Consider the following 23,357-nt stretch of genomic DNA (forward strand, 5'->3'; position numbering starts at 1 on the left):
TGGCCGGAAACATTTAATCTGGCCCCCTTTTGAAGAAAATTAATTGAAACTTGTCCCACTATAGCCTCCCTTTTCTCTCTCCATCTCTCTCTCCATCCCTCCCTCCATCCCTCTCTCTCTCTCTCTCTCTCTCTCTCTCTCTCTCTCTCTCTCTCTCTCTCTCTCTCTCTTCTCTCTCTCTCTCTCTCTCTCTCTCTCTCTCTCCCTTTCGCTCTCCCTCTCTCTCTCTCTCCCTTCTCTCTCCTCTCTCTCTCTCCCTCCCTCTATCCCTCTCTCTCTATCCCTCTCTCGTCCTCCCTCTCTCCCTCTATCCCTCTCCCCCCCCATCTCTCTCTATCTCCTTCTCTCCCGCTCTCTCCCTCCCTCCCCCTCTCTCTCTATCCCTCTCTCTTCCTCCCTCTCCCTCTCTCTCCACCCCTTCTCTGGAATACACAGAGGGCCCTACACACTAAGAAGGTGTGTGTGTGTGTGTGTGTGCGTGTGTGTGTGTGTGTGTGTGTGTGTGTGTGCGTGTGTGTGTGTGTGTGTGTGTGTGTGTGTGTGTGTGTGTGTGTGTGTGTGTGTGTGTGTGTGTGTGTGTGTGTGTGGTTTCTCCTGGTCAATAGTGAATAACATCTCGTAGAGGCTCCTCAGCCTGAGAGCCATTGACGGCTAATGATTGCTCCTCTGCAACAGGGGCGAACAATAGAGGAGGCGCAGACTGCCTCTCGCGTACCATGAATCGGGGCCCTTCAAGCCTATTACAGTTGAACTGTGGAGTACCCTAGACGCACGTAAACATATAATCAGAGAGGCTTGTCCCTCGGTGCTCTTTAGCCAGTGGAGCTGCCGGCGCAGACCCGCTATTTGTCTTCATTCAGCGGAATCTCACACCGCTGGCACGGCCCGGCGCGGATGGGCTTTGTGGTGTGGCGTGGCGGGGCGTGGTGTGTGTGTGGTGAGATGAGGTGATAATCTTACGTGTATTATCGAGCACGGGTCCCCACAACGTACAATATCTCTACAATATCTTCTGTCATAGCAATAGGTTTATCTACACCCCTCCCCTCTCCCCCGTCCCGCCCCCCCCATCTCTTTCTGTCTCTCTTCCCCTCTCCCCCTCTTTCTGTGTTTGGGGGGGGGGGGGGATATTATGCTAAGCCCCCAGCATTAGTTTTTATGTTGCCATAGCAGCCTTGCTCCTGCAGGGTTGTGACCTCAGATGATTACAGTACAAAGCCTATTGGGTCTCGAAAACCTCTTTGAAGATGAAAAGTCTTTGATGGTTTGTATTTATGCAAATCTCTCAGATATGATTTATCCAACTGAGATTGAATGGGGAGATGATTAAAATTGCCCCTATTTATTTTTATTTTTTTTCCTTTTTGGAAATCCTTCAATGGAGGCCCCGGTCTGTTGAGTCGGAGAACAAGTGTGATGTGAGTGTCGGGGCGTTGGGGGGATATTACGCTCTTCATTGGGGGAAAATAGCAGTACTTTACCTGAGGTTATTTATATCTGTGTTTACCCCAGTGTGTGAAAGAGGGAGAAAGGGGGGGGGGGGGGGGGCACATGGAGTTACACATTTCTACGCCGGGCTCATCCCCTGCCCCCCCCCCCCCCCCCCTTCCCTCTCTCTCTCCTTTTTTTTCTCTTTTTCTTTTTTTTTGGACCGGCTTTGAAAGGAAATGTCTGACGGAGGGGGCTTTTGTGTGTTTCCAGATGATAGATTTTGGAATTTAGGCAATCCCACCGGCAGTCCAGAGCTCGCTGTGACTGGTCTGTTGGAAAAAATCGGAATGCTTTGGTCTTCAAAGGACTAAACTCGGTTTTAAAGCCCTTCTTAGGTGAGCTTGCATATTAGCAGGAGCCGCACGGCGGAATAAAGGCCCCGGCGAAGTGTCATATCACACTCTGATTGTTGCTCCAAATTCACCGTTCCCCGCCACCAATAAGGGGAGGGGACGTGGAAGGGAATAATGCAGGGGTAGAAACGCACTCAAAGGCACAACAAATCTGGTTTCTTCCTCTTTTTGAGGGTATTTTTTTTTCTTCTTCACTGTGTGTGTGTGTGCATGCTCATGTGTTTGTACGTGCGCATGTGTCGTCGCTCAGGGGACGTGGCGGTGCATGTCGTCGTAGTAGTGTATAGTGTGTGTGTATGTGTGTGTGTGTGTGAGTGTGCGTGTGCCGTCTCTGAATGAAGAGCGTGCAGGGGGACTTCAGATGGAGGGGGAAACCCTGGTGATAATGTCAAATATTTTCCATTCGCTCCTCCCCCCCCTGCTTTGTCGCTCCTCTCCCCAGTCTCCCCTTCTCTCTCTCTCTCTCTCTCTCTCTCTCTCTCTCTCTCTCTCTCTCTCTCTCTCTCTCTCTCTCCTCTCTCTCTCTCTCTCTCTCTCTCTCTCTCTCTCTACCTCCACGCACTCAAAGATTTGTTTCCTAACCTAACCTCAAAAACTTGAATGGGGAATAATATCAGGTGTCAAGATTTGTATCACGGAAATGTTTTATTTAATATATTAGAATTTCCCTCGCTATGTTTTGTTAATCCTGAATATCTTTCACGGTTTCAAATTCACTCTGACACTGAACGGTTTGATATCTCAGTTTGGGTTTTTCCTGTTCCCCCCCTCCCATGCGTATTACCTAGTAGCGCATTAACGACGGTCGGTTGTGTGATAGTAAAGGGTCAACCTTATGTTGTGTGGCAGTGAAAGGGTTAACCTGCTGTTGTGTGACAGTGAAAGGGTTAACCGGTTTGGTAGTGCGGCGGTGAAAGGGTTAAACCACGATATCACAAGTGATATTTCACGGTTTGCTATCGATAACGACCCCACAAAATCCCTACAAAAGACCCGCACTTGACGTCACACAATTTGGAACAAAAACAGAACGGTAAACACCGCATTTGTGTCTTAAACTTTTTTCTTTTTTACAAGCGATATTACACCGCTCGCTATCGATAACGAGTCTACAAAATCCGTACAAAGACCCGTCGTCACACGACTGAATAAGACATAATGTCATACAAGGATTTGACAAACGCTTGATGGGTTGTTTTTGAATATCAATGGCGGTGTGTCTGTGTGTACAGTGTGTACTGAGAACAAATTAATTCATTGTGAACCTGCTCGGGAGTGTTTTCTTCCCTATTCAGATCCACGGCGGCCATAGCTAATGAGTTTGCGTGCAATTGTGTGTGTCCCCGTGTGTGTTCAGTTTGTTGACAGGTTTCAGCACCACTTGAAAGGACGCGCTCTGACGGGGCCCGTTCGCCTGGTCACCTTCGTGGAAACCGCTGTGGGCCTGCTCAATTTTAAGGTAAATCACAAACAACAAACCCCCCCAAAAAGTGCCCGCGTAAGACGTTTTGGTCTGTTTGCTCTCTCCTCGTTCACTTCAGATTAAAGACCACGCGTCACAGCCGGCGAAAAGCGCTCTCCGCGTGTCCCGAGGAGCAGAAGAAGGGGGACTCGACGTCTCTCGGACAGTCTCTCAAAATGAGGCTTTCGAGTCTGTTATTTTTGTTTGTTTGTTTGTTTTTGTCTTCTTTTTTCCTTTTTTTGGTTTCCCCCCCCCCCTCCCTCCCTCTCCCAGATGCTGTGACATGTTTTAATTAGACCTGTTTTTTTAATATCGTCTTATTGGATGAGTTTTTTAATGATATTTTGGCAGGCATCAAAGCGACGTCTGGTTTTAGTGCAGCGCGACCTTCAGCTACATGGGGGCAAGGGCACGGTTTGGGGATTTGGGAAGAAACACGCTGTCCTCTTTTCTTTTGATTTGTCTTTCATTCCCCCTCCTCTTGTTTTGTGTGTGTGTGTGTGTGCACAGGCACACACACACACACACACACACACACACAGACACACACATGCACGCTGTCTTGAGAATACCCTGTATTCTTGCCCAGACAGGACCCCCAGGGTCTGAAGAAGAAAAAAAACGCTGTGTCACAGCTAGTGGTGAAATTAATTTGGAAGCCGACAAAAGACACGAGACACATTCCAATTGTCCCACACTCCTATCCATAACAGACAATAACATTCCGGTCGCTGTTTGTTTTGTTGTCGTTATTGCTGTTGTTGTTGTTGTTGTTGTTGTTTCTATTTAAAAAAAAAAAAAAATTATCTCCATTCAATAGCGGGCGGTGGGCCAGTTGTCTTGTCTTCTGCCATCTTCCTGGCAAGGTGTCTCAGTCAGCCCCAGGAAGAGACTTTTTTCGGCAGACATCTCCGCTAGTGTGTAGGGGTGCGTGTGTGTGCGTGCGTGTAGAGAGGTTCAGGCCACATTAGACTTGAATCAAATGTGAGAGAGCAGAACTGGTGCAAGAAGTATTGAAGGTAATTTAAAAAGAGTATTTATGGAATATTTAGCGGCTCGAATTGACACTTTTCAGAATGTTAATTTCTCCAGATTCTATCTTGTGCCTTGTTTGATCTCTCGTGCATTCGGAGAAAGGGACGTCCTAATGATCGTGTCACAATCGGCCGCTGAGCCATTGAAAGCGATGGAGTTCTAGAATTCGAAGATAGAATTCAAAGGGAAAATTCCCAAAATGTACACCTGTACAGCTGAAAGGGTTAACGTGGTGCGAAGATACACACTGCCTCTCTTTCCGTGTTTCTGTTTGTGTGTGTGTGTGTGTAATAATAATAATAATAATAATTTAGGACCTGCTCCGAGGTCATCATTTGGCACACATGCGAACCATGCATACAATGCGTATCTGCGATTAACCCATCCCGTCGTCCTTCCCCCCCAAGGGCAGCCGGGAGCAGACAGGCGCCACGTGAGCCGCGCCAGGGGACCAATCCAAGTGCTCCTGTCCGTCTTCGTCAAGGACGCCACAGCGTTAGCGATCTTGTTGTTGTGCATGTTTTTCCATTGGGTTTATCTTATCGGGGGGGGAAACCCTTGCGAGCACGGGGAGAACATGCAAACTCCACACAGAAAGGCCTGGGAGATACCCCACCTGGGTAACTGGCATCATGGAAACCTGGTCCCCAAGCGGGATTCGAACCCTGGACCTTCTTGCTGTGAGGCGACAGTGTTAACCACTACACCACCGTGCCGCAATGTGTGTGTGTGTGTGTGTGTGTGTGTGTGTGTGTGTGTGTGTGTGCGTGTGTGCGTGCGTGCGTGCGTGCGTGCGTGTGTGTGTGTGTTCCAGGTGGTGTGTGAAGAGGTGCGTCGTCTCGCTCCCCAGGCCGGGCTCCACCATGACGGCGTGGTGTTCGGCTCTGACGACTTCTGCGCCAGCATAGGTACCTGGTAACACACACACACACACACTCCACTTGTCTTACCTGGTGTCTCCCTCGTCTCACCTGGTATCTCCCCCGTGTCCCTCCACTTGTCTTACTTGGTATCTCCCCCCCGTCTCCCTCGTCTCACCTGGTATCTCCCCTGTCTCCCTCGTCTCACCTGGTATCTCCCCCCGTATCCCTCGTCTCACCTGGTATCTCCCCTGTCTCCATCGTCTCACCTGGTATCTCCCTCGTCTCACCTGGTATCTCCCCCGTCTCCCTTGTCTCACCTGGTATCTCCCCTGTCTCCCTCGCCTCACCTGGTATCTCCCCTGTCTCCCTCGTCTCACCTGGTATCTCCCTCGTCTCACCTGGTATCTCCCCCATCTCCCTAGTCTCACCTGGTATCTCCCCCTGTATCCCTCGTCTCACCTGGTATCTCCCCTGTCTCCCTCGTCTCACCTGGTATCTCCCCCGTCTCCCTCCACTTCCTGTGCTTCATCCTTTATTCTCCTCCCTCCATCTGTCCGTCACGTCTCTTCTCTACGTGTTACAATCCCTAACTTAACACATATACAGTAGATATTAAAGAGATATACGATCCCTAACTTAACACATATACAGTAGATATTAAAGAGATATATGATCCCTAACTTAACACATATACAGTAGATATTAAAGAGAAATATGATCCCTAACTGAACACATATAGATGATAAACTGATCATTCAAATCATTCAAACTGATTTATAAGGAAATTATGTTCACGAGGTACAGGGATGAGGAAGGGACTTGATATTCACGGATGTTTACATTTTTATTTTATTATGTTTTAAATATATTTTTTGTTTTTTTTGTTTGGCATATATATATTTGTTTTGAAATGTTTTAAATTAGTACACTCATTTGAGTAGTGGAAAAGGGGTAGGATTAAATAAGTGTATACTTTTTACTACTCCTTTTCGAACATGTAAATTGAGTTATGTTTTGCTTTTGTTTAGTTATTTATTTAGTTTGAGTTATGTTTTGATTTTGTTTAGTAATTTATTTAGTTTGTATTCATTTACATGTTCGAAATAAAGATTTCAAAATCAAAGAGATATACACATAGATGATAAAGAGATATACAATCTCTAACTTAACACTATGGCCAAAAACGCCGTAGGACGTCTTTCCCCGCCATGCTCATTCTGCCAAAGACGCCGTACCACGTCTTTGATATCAATATTTCAAAAATCTGTGATCGAAATCATATTTCTCCCCCGGAGACTTGAGATCTACTCTTGATCCCCTCTCAACTCTCCAACGGTTCAAGAGCGCCATCTGGTGGCGGATCGGCGGATCGCCCAGAGCGGAAACAGGAAATGGAAGCTGGTGCTCATTTCAATTCGGTCCGATCACTCGGTAATAGTCCCAGGACTCGAGCTAGACACAACGGATAGCAATCCGTTACCAATAACTCGATAAACAACATGATTTGGACGTATATACTATTATACAACCTGGAAATGGATCGCATATTTCTACATCCCATAATAGGAATATTTCTGTTCCACGCTCATCGCCCAACGCTATGAGGAAGCTACGGTAAGATTCAGCCTTATTTTTTAACGTGTTCGATACTAACTGCTCTAATGATCATATCACCCACACTAGATGAATCATCTAACGTTGGCCACGGAATTATAAACGACCGCCCCCCCATCCGGTCAACATCAGATGATCAGTAGTAACTTCTAGAAGCACGTCCATTTGAAATGTTTTATATCCTAACAAACTGTATTTGATCATCAATATAATGCATTTGGGGCTATAAATCACGTTCTGGAGAAAGCTGCAGAAAACGATAAAAACATACTTATACTTTAGACCGTATTTTAGTATGAATATGTGAATGAAAAAGTATAACGTTGCTACACCCTGAACAATAGATACTTGACGTTGAATGGGCCATAGTAATGTCAATTTAGCAATACAATTTAAAAAGTTATAGCCCTGCAAAGAAGGTAAACATCCCCATAGACAAATAGAGCTGGCGGAGGATGGTATATTAAGAATATAAGCCTGGCGACCAAAGTGTTAACACACATAGATAATAAAGAGATATACGATCTCTAACTGAACACATAGATGATAAAGAGATATACAATCTCTAACTTAACACACATAGATAATAAAGAGATATACGATCTCTAACTGAACACATAGATGATAAAGAGATATACGATCTCTAACTGAACACATAGATGATAAAGAGATATACGATCTCTAACTGAACACATAGATAATAAAGATATATACGATCTCTAACTGAACATATAGATAATAAAGAGATATACGATCTCTAACTGAACACATATATAATAAAGAGATATACAATCTCTAACTGAACATATAGATAATAAAGAGATATACGATCCCTAACTGAACACATAGATAATGAAGAGATATATGATCCCTAACTGAACACATATAGATCCCTAAAAAGATGTATATTCCTAACTTAAAGGGGCACTTCACCAAAAAACCTTGCTGATTTATTTTGCACATAATCTCACAAATATCCCAAAGCTCTAAACAGTTTTGCACAAATGTATTTTGTTTGACAATTATTGAGAGTAATTTAGTTAAAAAAATAGCCACTACTGATGTCATCAGGAACATTGAATCGTTGTGTTGTGTTAATTACAGCTCAATGAAACGATAGGTTAGCAGTCCCTATAAGACAAGGTCTTGCTATTTTTTCATCTACATCATTTCATGGTGCTGTAATTAACACAACACAAAGATGCCATGTCCCCGATGACATCACTGGTGGCACCCTTCAAACTCATTACCTCTCAATAACTGTCAAACTAAATGAAAACTGTTTAGGAGTTTTTGGATATGTGCGAGACTGAAAAATAAATCAGCATTGTTTTTTGGTGAAGTTCCCCTTTAACACATATAGATAGTAATAACATGTGCAAATAGAAACACATCTTGAACGCACTGGGTCCAATTGCTTCCAACACACCCAAAAGTGTTAAGCTAGGGACGACACATTGTATGTTCGCCACCTTTTAAAAATACATCATCTTTCTTAACCCTGTCACGACCACACTATAGAAGGTTAACCCTTTCACTACCACACTACAGATGGTTAACCTTCTGTAGTGTGGTAGTGAAAGGGTTAAGTGTGTTATCTCTATGGTAAATGGCTGCATTTATATAGCGCTTTTATCCAAAATGCAAGGTGCCAACCTGCTCATTGGGAGCAGTTAGGGGGTTAACACATCCATAAACGGCTTCCGACGGGTTTGCTGATCATGCGAATTCCGCCAATCCACAGCGTACAACGTTATTGAGATCATATTTAATTTTTTCGCCATGGTATTCATAATTCCCTCACCCAGCCTCGGCTGAGACAGTGGGACTCGGCACAACCGTGCAACGCTTCAATACCGCCGCCTGGTGGATGATCGGGGGCGAGTTACTACCGGAAATGGATCTCTGGTGATCTCGGTGCATCTGGGAAATCCGTCCGGCAGTCACATATTGTTGCGGGACTCTAGACACACATCCGTGTATATGGATCGCTGCCATAACTCAATAATCAATATGATTTGGGCGTTTATTGCGCCATACAAACCGGAAATGGATCTAGTCGATCGACGTCAAATAAGCTGGATCTTTTTCCTCCAGTCTCATCGGCGAACGGTAAGAGGACAGTAACGTTACTTTCAGCTTGATGGTTTATTCTTTTCAATGCAAACCGCTCTGATCAATATATCACCCATACTACATAAAGCATTTACTGACGATCACGGAATTATAAAAGACCCCCCCCCCCCCTTTCATCCATGCATAATGAGTCATAACGTTTAGGATCGTATTCAGTTGGATTTTTTTATATATTGTGTATCGCGAATAAACTGCAATCGATAATCAATATTATGCGTTTAAGCCTATAACTAGCGTTCTAGGAATTACTGCAGAAAACAATAAAAACATACTTATATTCTAGACAGTATTTTCGTATGAATATATGAATGAAAAAGTATAACGTTCCTACATCCTGAACGATAGATAATCGATGTTGAATGGGCCATAGTAATGTCAATTTAGCAATACAATTTAAAAAGTTATAGCCCTGCAAAGAAGGTGAACATCTCCATAGGCTTAGACTGGTGGCAGTGATCATACATTGATGGATATAAGCGTGGCAGTTAATGTGTTAAGTGTCTTGCTCAAGGACACTTCGACATGCTGCCCGGAAGGAGCGGGAATCGAACTGGGAACCTCCGGATTACCAGACGACTGCTCTACCTCCCGAGCCACTGTCGCCCCCCCATCTATGATTTTCTCATATATATATATTTCTCATATATAATATAATAGTATAATATTATCCCTGCAGGAGCCACCCGGACTAAGGACGCCAGGGAGCTGCTGTACGCGCGTCAGAAGGTGGTGGTCACCACCAAGGCCTTCGGGCTGCAGGCCATCGACCTGGTCTACATCGACTACAAAGACATGGAGGGGCTGAGGCAGCAGGCCAGGGAGGGGGCTCTCATGGGCTTCACAGGTACAGTACCCCGCCAGCCCTGTCCCGTTAACCTGGCCTATTGGGCCCTCCAGCCCCGCCAGCCCTGTCCCGTTAACCTGGCCTATTGGGCCCTCCAGCCCCGCCAGCCCTGTCCCGTTAACCTGGCCCTCCAGCCCCGCCAGCCCTGCTCTGCCCCTGTCCCGTTAACCTGGCCTATTAGGCCCTCCAGCCCCGCTCTGCCCCTGTCCCGTTAACCTGGCCTATTGGGCCCTCCAGCCCCGCTCTGCCCCTGTCATGTTAACCTGGCCTATTGGGCCCTCCAGCCCCGCTCTGCCCCTGTCATGTTAACCTGGCCTATTGGGCCCTCCAGCCCCACTCTGATCCTGTCTCGTTAACCTGGCCTTTTGGGCCCTCCAGCCCCGCTCTGCCCCTGTCCCGTTAACCTGGCCTATTGGGCCCTCCAGCCCCGCTCTGCCCCTGTCCCGTTAACCTGGCCTATTGGGCCCTCCAGCCCTGCTCTGCCCCTGTCCCGTTAACCTGGCCTATTGGGCCCTCCAGCCCGCTCTGCCCCTGTCTAGTTAACCTGGCCTATTGGGCCCTCCAGCCCCACTCTGCCCCTGTCTACTTAACCTGGCCTATTGGGCCCTCTAGCCCCACTCTGCCCCTGTCTACTTAACCTGGCCTATTGGGCCCTCCAGCCCCGCTCTGCCCCTGTCCCGTTAACCTGGCCTATTGGGCCCTCCAGCCCCGCTCTGCCCCTGTCCAGTTAACCTGGCCTATTGGGCCCTCCAGCCCCGCTCTGCCCCTGTCCAGTTAACCTGGCCTATTGGGCCCTCCAGCCCCGCTCTGCCCCTGTCCAGTTAACCTGGCCTATTGGGCCCTCCAGCCCTGCTCTGCCCCTGTTCCGCTAACCTGGCCTATTGGGCCCTCCAGCCCCGCTCTGCCCCTGTCATGTTAACCTGGCCTATTGGGCCCTCCAGCTCCGCTCTGCCCCTGTCATGTTAACCTGGCCTATTGGGCCCTCCAGCCCCGCTCTGCCCCTGTCATGTTAACCTGGCCTATTGGGCCCTCCACCCCCACTCTGACCCTGTCTAGTTAACCTGGCCTTTTGGGCCCTCCAGCCCTGCTCTGGCCCTGTCCCGTTAACCTGGCCTATTGGGCCCTCCAGCCCCGCTCTGCCCCTGTCCCGTTAACCTGGCCTATTGGGCCCTCCAGCCCCGCTCTGCCCCTGTCCCGTTAACCTGGCCTATTGGGCCCTCCAGCCCCGCTCTGCCCCTGTCCAGTTAACCTGGCCTATTGGGCCCTCCAGCCCCGCTCTGCCCCTGTCCCGTTAACCTGGCCTATTGGGCCCTCCAGCCCCGCTCTGCCCCTGTCCCGTTAACCTGGCCTATTGGGCCCTCCAGCCCCGCTCTGCCCCTGTCATGTTAACCTGGCCTATTGGGCCCTCCAGCCCCGCTCTGCCCCTGTCCCGTTAACCTGGCCTATTGGGCCCTCCAGCCCCGCTCTGCCCCTGTCCCGTTAACCTGGCCTATTGGGCCCTCCAGCCCCGCTCTGCCCCTGTCCCGTTAACCTGGCCTATTGGGCCCTCCAGCCCCGCTCTGCCCCTGTCATGTTAACCTGGCCTATTGGGCCCTCCAGCCCCACTCTGATCCTGTCTCGTTAACCTGGCCTTTTGGGCCCTCCAGCCCCGCTCTGCCCCTGTCCCGTTAACCTGGCCTATTGGGCCCTCCAGCCCCGCTCTGCCCCTGTCCCGTTAACCTGGCCTATTGGGCCCTCCAGCCCCGCTCTGCCCCTGTCCCGTTAACCTGGCCTATTGGGCCCTCCAGCCCCGCTCTGCCCCTGTCATGTTAACCTGGCCTATTGGGCCCTCCATCCCCGCTCTGCCCCTGTCATGTTAACCTGGCCTATTGGGCCCTCCAGCCCCACTCTGATCCTGTCTCGTTAACCTGGCCTTTTGGGCCCTCCAGCCCCGCTCTGCCCCTGTCCCGTTAACCTGGCCTATTGGGCCCTCCAGCCCCGCTCTGCCCCTGTCCCGTTAACCTGGCCTATTGGGCCCTCCAGCCCTGCTCTGCCCCTGTCCCGTTAACCTGGCCTATTGGGCCCTCCAGCCCGCTCTGCCCCTGTCTAGTTAACCTGGCCTATTGGGCCCTCCAGCCCCACTCTGCCCCTGTCTACTTAACCTGGCCTATTGGGCCCTCTAGCCCCACTCTGCCCCTGTCTACTTAACCTGGCCTATTGGGCCCTCCAGCTCCGCTCTGCCCCTGTCCCGTTAACCTGGCCTATTGGGCCCTCCAGCCCCGCTCTGCCCCTGTCATGTTAACCTGGCCTATTGGGCCCTCCATCCCCGCTCTGCCCCTGTCATGTTAACCTGGCCTATTGGGCCCTCCAGCCCCACTCTGATCCTGTCTCGTTAACCTGGCCTATTAGGCCCTCCAGCCCCGCTCTGCTCCTGTCCCGTTAACCTGGCCTATTGGGCCCTCCAGCCCCGCTCTGCCCCTGTCCCGTTAACCTGGCCTATTGGGCCCTCCAGCCCCGCTCTGCCCCTGTCCCGTTAACCTGGCCTATTGGGCCCTCCAGCCCCGCTCTGCCCCTGTCCCGTTAACCTGGCCTATTAGGCCCTCCAGCCCCGCTCTGCTCCTGTCCCGTTAACCTGGCCTATTGGGCCCTCCAGCCCCGCTCTGCCCCTGTCCAGTTAACCTGGCCTATTGGGCCCTCCAGCCCCGCTCTGCCCCTGTCCAGTTAACCTGGCCTATTGGGCCCTCCAGCCCCGCTCTGCCCCTGTCCAGTTAACCTGGCCTATTGGGCCCTCCAGCCCTGCTCTGCCCCTGTTCCGCTAACCTGGCCTATTGGGCCCTCCAGCCCCACTCTGCCCCTGTCATGTTAACCTGGCCTATTGGGCCCTCCAGCTCCGCTCTGCCCCTGTCATGTTAACCTGGCCTATTGGGCCCTCCAGCCCCGCTCTGCCCCTGTCATGTTAACCTGGCCTATTGGGCCCTCCACCCCCACTCTGACCCTGTCTAGTTAACCTGGCCTTTTGGGCCCTCCAGCCCTGCTCTGGCCCTGTCCCGTTAACCTGGCCTATTGGGCCCTCCAGCCCCGCTCTGCCCCTGTCCCGTTAACCTGGCCTATTGGGCCCTCCAGCCCCGCTCTGCCCCTGTCCCGTTAACCTGGCCTATTGGGCCCTCCAGCCCCGCTCTGCCCCTGTCCAGTTAACCTGGCCTATTGGGCCCTCCAGCCCCGCTCTGCCCCTGTCCCGTTAACCTGGCCTATTGGGCCCTCCAGCCCCGCTCTGCCCCTGTCCCATTAACCTGGCCTATTGGGCCCTCCAGCCCCGCTCTGCCCCTGTCATGTTAACCTGGCCTATTGGGCCCTCCAGCCCCGCTCTGCCCCTGTCCCGTTAACCTGGCCTATTGGGCCCTCCAGCCTGCTCTGCCCCTGTCCCGTTAACCTGGCCTATTGGGCCCTCCAGCCCCGCTCTGCCCCTGTCCAGTTAACCTGGCCTATTGGGCCCTCCAGCCCGCTCTGCCCCTGTCCCGTTAACCTGGCCTATTGGGCCCTCCAGCCCCGCTCTGCCCCTGTCCCGTTAACCTGGCATATTGGGCCCTCCAGCCCCGCTCTGCCCCTGTCCCGTTAACCTGGCCTATTGGGCCCTCCAGCCCCGCTCTGCCCCTCTCCAGTTAACCTGGCCTATTGGGCCCTCCAGCCCCGCTCTGCCCCTGTCCAGTTAACCTGGCCTTTTGGGCCCTCCAGCCCCGCTCTGCCCCTGTCCCGTTAACCTGGCCTATTGGGCCCTCCAGCCCCGCTCTGCCCCTGTCCCGTTAACCTGGCCTATTAGGCCCTCCAGCCCCGCTCTGCTCCTGTCCCGTTAACCTGGCCTATTGGGCCCTCCAGCCCCGCTCTGCCCCTGTCCCGTTAACCTGGCCTATTGGGCCCTCCAGCCCCGCTCTGCCCCTGTCCCGTTAACCTGGCCTATTGGGCCCTCCAGCCCCGCTCTGCCCCTGTCCCGTTAACGCTAGGTTATGACTATAACCAAGGTCTGTTAGTTAGAGGTGACGCTTGGCATCACACTGCACTATCTCGCGTACGTGCACGCGTACTGAATAAATTCCACAAATGTACCTCTAATACCAGTATTAGTCTGACCACACCCCTCATCAGCTTACCTTCATAAGCAGGTGTGTGGTCACCTGCTCTCCTCCTTCCCAAGCTTTCACCACAAGGTGAGGTCAAGGGCTGCAGCGGCCGTCTGATGCCAAGCGTCACCTCTAACTAACAGAACTTGGTTATAGTCATAACCTAGTGTTCTGTGCCGTTAGAGGCTCTGCTTGGCATCACACTGCACAATGGGAGGCCAAGCGGAGCCGCTGGCTGACAAATACACCCCGCTGACAGCCCCCCAAAACCATCAGAACAGGGAGGGCCGAGCCCCCCCGACCCCCCCTAATGGAGGGTATCCCCCCTATTAGGGGCTTCACGGGAAGGCGACGGACCCGACCGTGCGAAGAGGCACTCAAGCAACTCAACGCACAGGGTGAGCAGACCGTGGCTTGACCCCACGACTACACACACGCACAACCTGCATGCCACCCGGGAACGAACGGAGGAACAACCTCGTTACCGCCCCCAGAACTCCCTGGAATGGGGGCCCGGAGAAGTCCATGATGCCAGCATCAAGACCCCACCAGGTGGGCACGTAGTGCCCCGCCCCCCACATCGCCAGCGTATTCGGACAAAGGCCCCCCAGTTACTGCACCTGGTAATCCCAGGCGGTATCCCAACCAAGTACTAACCAGGCCAGAACCTGCTTAGCTACCGAGATCGGACGAGATCGGGCGTGTTCAGGTCGGTATGGCCGTAAGCCGAGCGGGCCCCGTCCCCCCAATAGTACACCGCCTGGCACACTGACCCTGCAGAACAGGCAGTCAGCATGGCCGTAAGCACACAAAAAAGGTTAACCAACGGAAGCAGGCAGCGCACCGGGGAAAAACCAGGCAACAGGCTGTTAACCCTAGCCTGGAGACTGCGGACGAGACAGGCGCCAGAGGGGACAGCTGAACACAGCTGCCCCGGCGGAAGGGGCGTATGCTGGCGTTGTTGCATGACCAAGCCTCCATTTAAAAACCCCCACCCAGAGGGGTCGAGGCAGAGAAGGCTGACACGATTGGCAGACGTCATGAACGTGCAGGGGCACCCTCAACCGGTGAACCCGGGAGTTGACACTGCTCCAACACACCAGGGAATCAACCACCTCGGTGTTACCCAATGCGGTGGTTGTTCCTATAACCCCTCAAGAAAAAACTCCAAAACACACCTGCGGGTATACACCGGCTATACCGCAGTACAAGTGTTTCAGTTTTCAAAAAAGGGTTAACCCAGGCCTACGGGTCGCAAACATCACTTCGGACCGGGCCTGGCGGTACGGGAAGCACAGGGTCACCAGAGGAGGTCAAAAAACCACCCCCACAGGCCCCTCTCCGCCATGCGTGAGAGAGGAGCAAAAAATAATAGAGAACCAGCCCCTAAGCACACCGTACTTGGTATTCCCAGGCGGTCTCCCAACCAAGTACTAACCAGGACCAACCTGTGTAGCGGCCGAGATCCGACGAGATCGAGCGTGTACAGAATGGCATGGCTGTAAGCCATTACGACAGTGCTGAGTAAAAACATACCCAACCAGGGTCTCAATAGCGCTTAACCCTGTGACACCCAGACCGACCTGGCATTTTTCCCCCTGAAAAAAGCCCAAGTCCCTCAGGGTACCAGAACAGCAGATCTGCATCCCCGGCGGACAACGGGTTCAACTGACCTGGACCAGCGTGACCAGAACCAGTCCCGTTCCCTAACCACGCCGACATGCCTACTCCAGGAGAAGGGCAGATATGCGTGTCGATCTTAACATGAAAAGAAGGCGCCACCCAGACGTTCGGGCGAACCGCGCCTGGTGGCCCACCCCAAGGGCGTGAGACCCCTCCACATATGTTCAGATCCATTCCGTCATCATCCCCCAGACATGAACGAGAATCCGTCGACAACCCACCCAGGTCATGGGATGTGGTCGTCGGAAGAGGAAAAACCCCCATCTCAGTTGCTTTATAAAAACGCTGTTTCAACCACAAGCAACCAAGGCGTGCCAGTCAATCGCCTGTTTACAGCGAGCTAGCACTATACGTGCGTCGGGACACACCCCCATCAATGAACAGGCTATTTAGACCTGTCATTGAATCCCCAAGGCGCCCAGGGGAACGACAAGAGGGGTGTGACACTCCCTAACTCCAACACTTCTGGAATAGAAAAGAAGGAAGCATCAACAGTATGTATCCCAGTCTACACAGCCGGGGTAAAAAATGTTCACATTTTTACATCCCACCACCCTCCCATAGGAAGGAGACGGGGATCCCCAGAGAGACTTCCCACGCGAGCTGTACAGATTGAAAAGAATATATTGCACCTTGAGCCATGTAAAAAACTGGTTTTAGGGCTCTCCGGGGAAGAGGCACTGAACCCATACACACTCAATAAACGAATTGAATCGAATACACACACAATAGAAAAGGACCCTTCTAGAGGGTCCACTCACTTTGACAATCTGAGGAGGAAGGCTCTGTACTCTGATGGAGGCTTCCTCACATGGAAGAAGGAGTCCGAACTCACAGAAGGCCTGAATAGGCGCTTGGTGAGGAGGAGCCCTGACCACCCCCCCTGAAAACAGATCCATCACATGGACCTGAACAGCACACGGAAGTCCTACCAACAGAGACGCGCACGGTGACGTACTCTATGGCGGGGGAATTCCTGCGGTGCACACGCCCAATATACCAGGCCGTGGGACCAGGAACTCCCTCCCCCCCCCCCCCCCCCGTAACGTGCCGAACCGCCACGTGACGGGAACCTTGAAGGACAGGGGGTGTACCCCTGACCGACAGAAACAATGGGGAGAGGAAAGGGTTACCAGTTCACCCCTTTACGACCCCACACCCATGATACGATGTAATGACAAAAAGAGAATATGACACAGTCATAGTCAACTCTATGAAGCGTTTTACAGCTCCACACAGCGCATGAGCTAACCTGCTATCTGATTTTTACTAAGGAAAAACACAGAATAGAGAGGGCTCTAAGAGCCCCGGTCCAACATACACATGTGCTTCTGTGGCCAGTCCAACCCAGTTGTAGGTCACATGACACACACAACCCATCATCACCTACAAAAAATGGCAAAAACACTCAACAGAGGAACGCCGTTTTTTTCACAATGAGAGAATACATCATTCTCGATTAGTATCGGCCACAGGCCTTGCTAAGCACACATGACAGCAACCAAACCATTTTCTTTTTTTAGGAAAATAAGTCTCTCCAGCAGATTTAGCACAACCTCAGCAATCAAGCTAAGAGTTACATCGCATCCCTACCACACAAAAGACACAAATAGTGCACAAACATGTCTGATAGGAGGATGAAAAAGTCCCCAGGGAACCGGGGGGGAAAACACAATCCTCCTATTTTACCCTCAATACGGCCAGTTAAAACAGGAAAACCTGTTAATATGTGAACACACTGTTCATTGTCATCACAGTCTGAGAAAGAACATTCTTTTACTCACTTGTCACCAAGCATAGCTTCATAGGTTAGTTACCTTAGTTGTGAGTACACGGTACATATAAACACCATGATGTTTCTCACACAACAACCAGATCATTACATCCCGATTTGCACGGAGAAGCTAACTGCCAGTGACAAAAACAGCTCACACATAACCCGCAACGTATCCTAAATGCATTGTAGCAACACACGTTTTGGGAAAACGCCGTTATTCACAATACATTTAGCAAAGTAAAACCAGAAGACGTGTTATGAGGTCTGGTCAACCCCGTTCCTACCCGGAACGCAGATCAGCGAAGTGCAGTCACAGACACCGTAGGAACACAGCCGCTCCTGTGTTGTCCGAACTGGGCAGCGTCACCGCCCCAACCCGCACTACCGTCCCCTGTTGATGCAACCTTGCCGTCCTGGCTCAGGGCAGGGTCGACGAAACATCCCCTGTCAAGGATGACGTCGTGGTCAAGAGTGTAAAACATGTTAAAATCAAAGCACGTTCAACAGAATAGCATCAAGCTAACGGCCGCTCCAACCTTTCGGGTGCTACTGCTTCTGCTCGCGAGACGCCGAGCTAACGACGCACGCGATCAGAAGCGAGCTCACGGCGGCGCGCGAGAAGCTAAGCTACCCCGCGCCAGGCCATGGCCTATAGCAGCAAGCTAACGTTACCTAGCGACCACGACATGCTAGCCCCGCAGCTAACAGCTGACTGGCTAATAGTAGGCCCAACCTAAGCAGGCCATGCAGCGATCCAGCAGGCTAACGCAGCAGTTAACAGCTGACTGGCTAACCGCAAGCTATGAACATGTAAACAATGACATAACACTCACCCAGACAGGCCGCCGTTCTGAACCTCTCCTCACTTTTTAAGAGAAAAGAGAAAACAAGATGTCAACACCGCTTCACAACGGTGATTTTACCACACCCGACGGAATCAGCACAATACCAACTGGCCTGTGTAGCTGACTTTGAACATGAATCTGCCGCTACCGCACATTCATGCACATATCCCCTCGTGAAGGAATACTCTCATTTGGATATGAAAGATGGGGCCTTAACACGGTGACAGAGAGAATCCACTCGTCCAAAACACACAGGGATCACCAGTGTCAATGGTCGCGGCCCACTAGTTAAACTATAATGGTCTTCAGACCAAGGTCTCCTGTCGCCTAGGTGGCTGAACAAAGGACCCTAGCCTGGGGCCGGTTTCCATAAACATTGTCAAGTAGCCCCCATAGCACTAACAGACAAGTGGAGCCTGCCAGCAACACTACTCACCCAACCTGGAACGCACCGCTTCTCACAACAGCGGCATGTCCGACAGTTCAGCTGTGGCCTGACAGGTTTCACCCCAACAAACACAGCAAGGAACTGCAGTTGAGAAGCATGCAGCGGCGTGCTCCCAATACGAAAAACCGGTGGAGGGTTTTTAGAATGATCATCATCTTCTAGACACTCCAGTACGAAGACAATATCGCCGTATTTTCTCGAAAAATAGTGAGAGAGAAAATAAAGATATGATGTCAACGTATCCTTGTTTCCCAAAGCTGTTCCTAATCCAATTTCTTCCATCATGGTGTCAAGTGTGGGGATCTACCGAGGCACTTATTCCTTGTGGTGAAAGCGAGAAGGAGGAGAGCAGGTGACCACACACCTGCTTATGAAGGTAAGCTGATGAGGGGTGTGGTCAGACTAATACTGGTATTAGAGGTACATTTGTGGAATTTATTCAGTACGCGTGCACGTACGCGAGATAGTGCAGTGTGATGCCAAGCAGAGCCTCTAACGGCACAGAACCTGGCCTATTGGGCCCTCTAGCCCCGCTCTGCCCCTGTCCAGTTAACCTGGCCTATTGGGCCCTCCAGCCCCGCTCTGCCCCTGTCCCGTTAACCTGGCCTATTGGGCCCTCCAGCCCCGCTCTGCCCCTGTCCTGTTAACCTGGCCTATTGGGCCCTCCAGCCCCGCTCTGCCCCTGTCCCGTTAACCTGGCCTATTGGGCCCTCCAGCCCCACTCTGCCCCTGTCCCGTTAACCTGGCCTATTGGGCCCTCCAGCCCCGCTCTGCCCCTGTCCCGTTAACCTGGCCTATTGGGCCCTCCAGCCCCGCTCTGCCCCTGTCCCGTTAACCTGGCCTATTGGGCCCTCCAGCCCCACTCTGCCCCTGTCCCGTTAACCTGGCCTATTGGGCCCTCCAGCCCCGCTCTGCCCCTGTCCCATTAACCTGGCCTATTAGGCCATCCAGCCCCGCTCTGCCCCTGTCCCGTTAACCTGGCCTATTGGGCCATCCAGCCCCGCTCCGCCCCTGTCCCGTTAACCTGGCCTATTGGGCCCTCCAGCCCCGCTCTGCCCCTGTCCAGTTAACCTGGCCTATTGCGCCCTCCAGCCCGCTTTGCCCCTGTCCCGTTAACCTGGCCTTTTGGGCCCTCCAGCCCCGCTCTGCCCCTGTCCCGTTAACCTGGCCTATTGGGCCCTCCAGTCCCGCTCTGCCCATGTCTACTTAACCTGGCCTATTGGGCCCTCCAGCCCCACTCTGCCCCTTTCTACTTAACCTGGCCTATTGGGCCCTCTAGCCCCACTGTGCCCCTGTCTACTTAACCTGGCCTATTGGGCCCTCCAGCCCCGCTCTGCCCCTGTCCAGTTAACCTGGCCTATTAAGCCCTCCAGCCCCGCTCTGCCCCTGTCCAGTTAACCTGGCCTATTGGGCCCTCCAGCCCCGCTCTGCCCCTGTCCAGTTAACCTGGCCTATTGGGCCCTCCAGCCCCGCTCTGCCCCTGTCCAGTTAACCTGGCCTATTGGGCCCTCCAGCCCCGCTCTGCCCCTGTCCCGTTAACCTGGCCTATTGGGCCCTCCAGCCTGCTCTGCCCCTGTCCCGTTAACCTGGCCTATTGGGCCCTCCAGCCCCGCTCTGCCCCTGTCATGTTAACCTGGCCTTTTGGGCCCTCCAGCCCCGCTCTGCCCCTGTCCCGTTAACCTGGCCTATTGGGCCCTCCAGCCCCGCTCTGCCCCTGTCCCGTTAACCTGGCCTATTGGGCCCTCCAGCCCCGCTCTGCCCCTGTCCCGTTAACCTGGCCTATTGGGCCCTCCAGCCCCGCTCTGCTCCTGTCCCGTTAACCTGGCCTATTGGGCCCTCCAGCCCCGCTCTGCTCCTGTCCCGTTAACCTGGCCTATTGCGCCCTCCAGCCCCGCTCTGCCCCTGTCCCGTTAACCTGGCCTATTGGGCCCTCCAGCCCCGCTCTGCTCCTGTCCCGTTAACCTGGCCTATTGCGCCCTCCAGCCCCGCTCTGCCCCTGTCCCGTTAACCTGGCCTATTGGGCCCTCCAGCCCCGCTCTGCCCCTGTCCAGTTAACCTGGCCTATTGGGCCCGCCAGCCCTGCTCTGCCCCTGTCCCGTTAACCTGGCCTATTGGGCCCTCCAGCCCCACTCTGCCCCTGTCCCGTTAACCTGGCCTATTGGGCCCTCCAGCCCCGCTCTGCCCCTGTCATGTTAACCTGGCCTATTGGGCCCTCCAGCCCCGCTCTGCCCCTGTCATGTTAACCTGGCCTATTGGGCCCTCCAGCCCCACTCTGATCCTGTCTCGTTAACCTGGCCTTTTGGGCCCTCCAGCCCCGCTCTGCCCCTGTCCCGTTAACCTGGCCTATTGGGCCCTCCAGCCCCGCTCTGCCCCTGTCCCGTTAACCTGGTCTATTGGGCCCTCCAGCCCCGCTCAAGTTCAAGTTCTTTAATAGTTGTCATACAGAAGTACAGAATACTTTCATACAAAATGCTTCTTACTGTTACGCTCCAGAGACTGTGCTAGACAAGATAGTATCAAATAACATAATAACATAATATAGCATGAATTTAGAAGAAGAAAATGAGGTCACAGTGTTCGGTATAGACATATGTACAATGTTCTGAGTTACCATATAATATACAATACACAATACTATGCAGTGTACTAATGTACAGTACTATCTAGTGCAAAGCAGAAATGGGATGAGGTACAATTTTAGGTACAATTTACAGTAAGGTGTACGAGTTGTAGTGCAATCCTTCATCCATAAATATAAAGTGTGGGGAGTGGGTGCTACAGTGTGTTTGTTTAAAGTGGGTGTGTGCTATAAGTGTGTGGAGTGGGTGCTACAGTGTGTTTGTTTAAAGTGAGTGTGTGCGTGTGGATGTGTGTGCTATGTGCGTTTGGTGGTTGTTGTTGTGTAGTGTTCATTCATTGTTCGTTTAGCAGCCTGATGGCCTGGGGATAGAAGCTTCTTCTGAGTCTTTCTGTGCTCGCCTTGAGACTCCTGTATCGCTTGCCTGATGGCAGCAGTTCAAAGAGGCAGTTGTTCGGGTGACTGGAGTCTTTAATGATTCTCTTAGCCTTGCCCTTGCAACGCTTGTAGTAAATGTTCTGGAGGGTGGGGAGCCCCCCTCCAATTGTGCGTTCGGCTGAACGTGTCACTCTTTGTAGTCTGCTTTGGTCTTGTGCAGTGCTATTCCCAAACCAGGAGGTGATGTTGCCGGTCAAGATGCTCTCTATTGTACATGAGTAGAAGTTCTTAAGGATCTTCTGGCTGACTTGGAACTTCCTTAGGCGCCTGAGGAAGTAGAGGCGTTGTCGTGCCTTCTTCACAACACTGTTAATGTGTGTGGTCCATGTCAAGTCCTCGGATATGTAGGCTCCGAGGTACTTAAAGCTGTTGACTCTCTCAACCGGTGCCCCGTCGATGCTGAGGGGGCTGTAGTCCTTGACCCCCGACCTCCTGAAGTCCACAATCATCTCCTTTGTTTTGCTGACGTTCAGGGAGAGGCTGTTTTCCTGGCACCATCCCGCCAGGACCTTGACCTCTTCCAGGTAGGCCCTCTCGTCGTTGGCAGAGATCAGGCCCACCACCACTGTGTCGTCAGCCAATTTGACGATTGTATTGCTACTCCGCTGAGCCACACAGTCGTGTGTGTACAGGGAGTAGAGGAGGGGACTCAGAACACAGCCCTGGGGGGCCCCTATGTTGAGGGTGATGGATGAGGAGGTGCAGTTGCCTGCTCTCACCACCTGGGGTCTGCCAGTCAGGAAGTCCAAGACCCACTGGCAGAGGTCATAGCCCAAGCCCAGGTCCCTGAGCTTGGCTATGAGTATGGAGGGGACTATGGTATTGAATGCCGAGCTGTAGTCGATGAATAGCATTCTCACATAGTTCCCCTGCCTCTTGTCCAGGTGTGATGCTGCTGTGTGCAGCACATGGGATATGGCGTCCTCCGTGGACCTGTTGGGGCGGTATGCAAATTGCAGGGGGTCCATGTTGATGGGGAGGGAGGAGCAGATGTAGCCCTTTACTAGCTTCTCGAAGCACTTCATGGCTATGGAGGTGAGAGCTACAGGGCGGTAGTCGTTGAGGCAAGCAGGCTTGGATTTTTTGGGTACAGGGATAATAGTGGACTTCTTCAGGCAGGTGGGGATGACAGCCTGTTCTAAGGACAGGTTAAATATGTCAGTGAATACTGGGGCCAGTTGGTCGGCACAGACTTTTAGGACGCGGCCGGGGATGCCGTCTGGACCTGCTGCCTTCCTGATATTCACTTTTTTAAAGGTCCGCCTCACCTCATGCTCTGTTACCCTGAACACTGCGCCTCCATCAGCAGCCGACCCCCCCCCCCCCCATTGCCGAGGCTTGTGAGCTGGTGTTGTTATTACCAGCATCAAACCTCGCATAGAAGGTATTGAGGTCATTTGCTAAGGAGATGTCACTGTTCAGTTTGAGGGAGGCGCCTTTGTAGTCTGTCATCGTTTTGAGCCCCTGCCACATAGCTCTAGAGTCAGCTTGTTCAAACTGGAGTTCAATTTTATCCCTGTAGCGTCGTTTGGCCTCTGACACAGTCCTCCTTACGTTGTATCGCGCCACCTTGTGGTCATTCATGTTGCCTGCCTCTAGGCCGTCGTTGTATGCTTTGGTGCGCTCTCTCAGAGCTTCACGGACGGATTTGTCTACCCAGGGTTTTTGATTTGGGTAAACTTTCATTTTGGTAGTG

The 23,357-nt window shown here is 52.2% G+C and overlaps 1 protein-coding gene across 1 annotated transcript in view; it reads left to right on the forward strand.

The window, feature by feature from the left end:
• clybl (citrate lyase beta like) overlaps positions 1-10,013 on the forward strand; it is a gene marked incomplete at both ends in the record, with an annotated part of 191,115 nt that extends 181,102 nt beyond the window's left edge. Inside the window, 3 exons of the mRNA XM_084311474.1 lie at positions 3,202-3,303; positions 5,156-5,249; positions 9,631-10,013. Of these exons, the coding sequence (XP_084167600.1) occupies positions 3,202-3,303; positions 5,156-5,249; positions 9,631-10,013 (579 nt within the window). The remainder of the gene's footprint in view (positions 1-3,201; positions 3,304-5,155; positions 5,250-9,630) is intronic.
• Between the last annotated feature and the right edge of the window lie 13,344 nt (positions 10,014-23,357).

The sequence above is a fragment of the Notolepis coatsorum genome (assembly GCF_963971535.1).
Source record: "Notolepis coatsorum genome assembly, chromosome: 3".
Classification (NCBI taxonomy): domain Eukaryota; kingdom Metazoa; phylum Chordata; class Actinopteri; order Aulopiformes; family Paralepididae; genus Notolepis; species Notolepis coatsorum.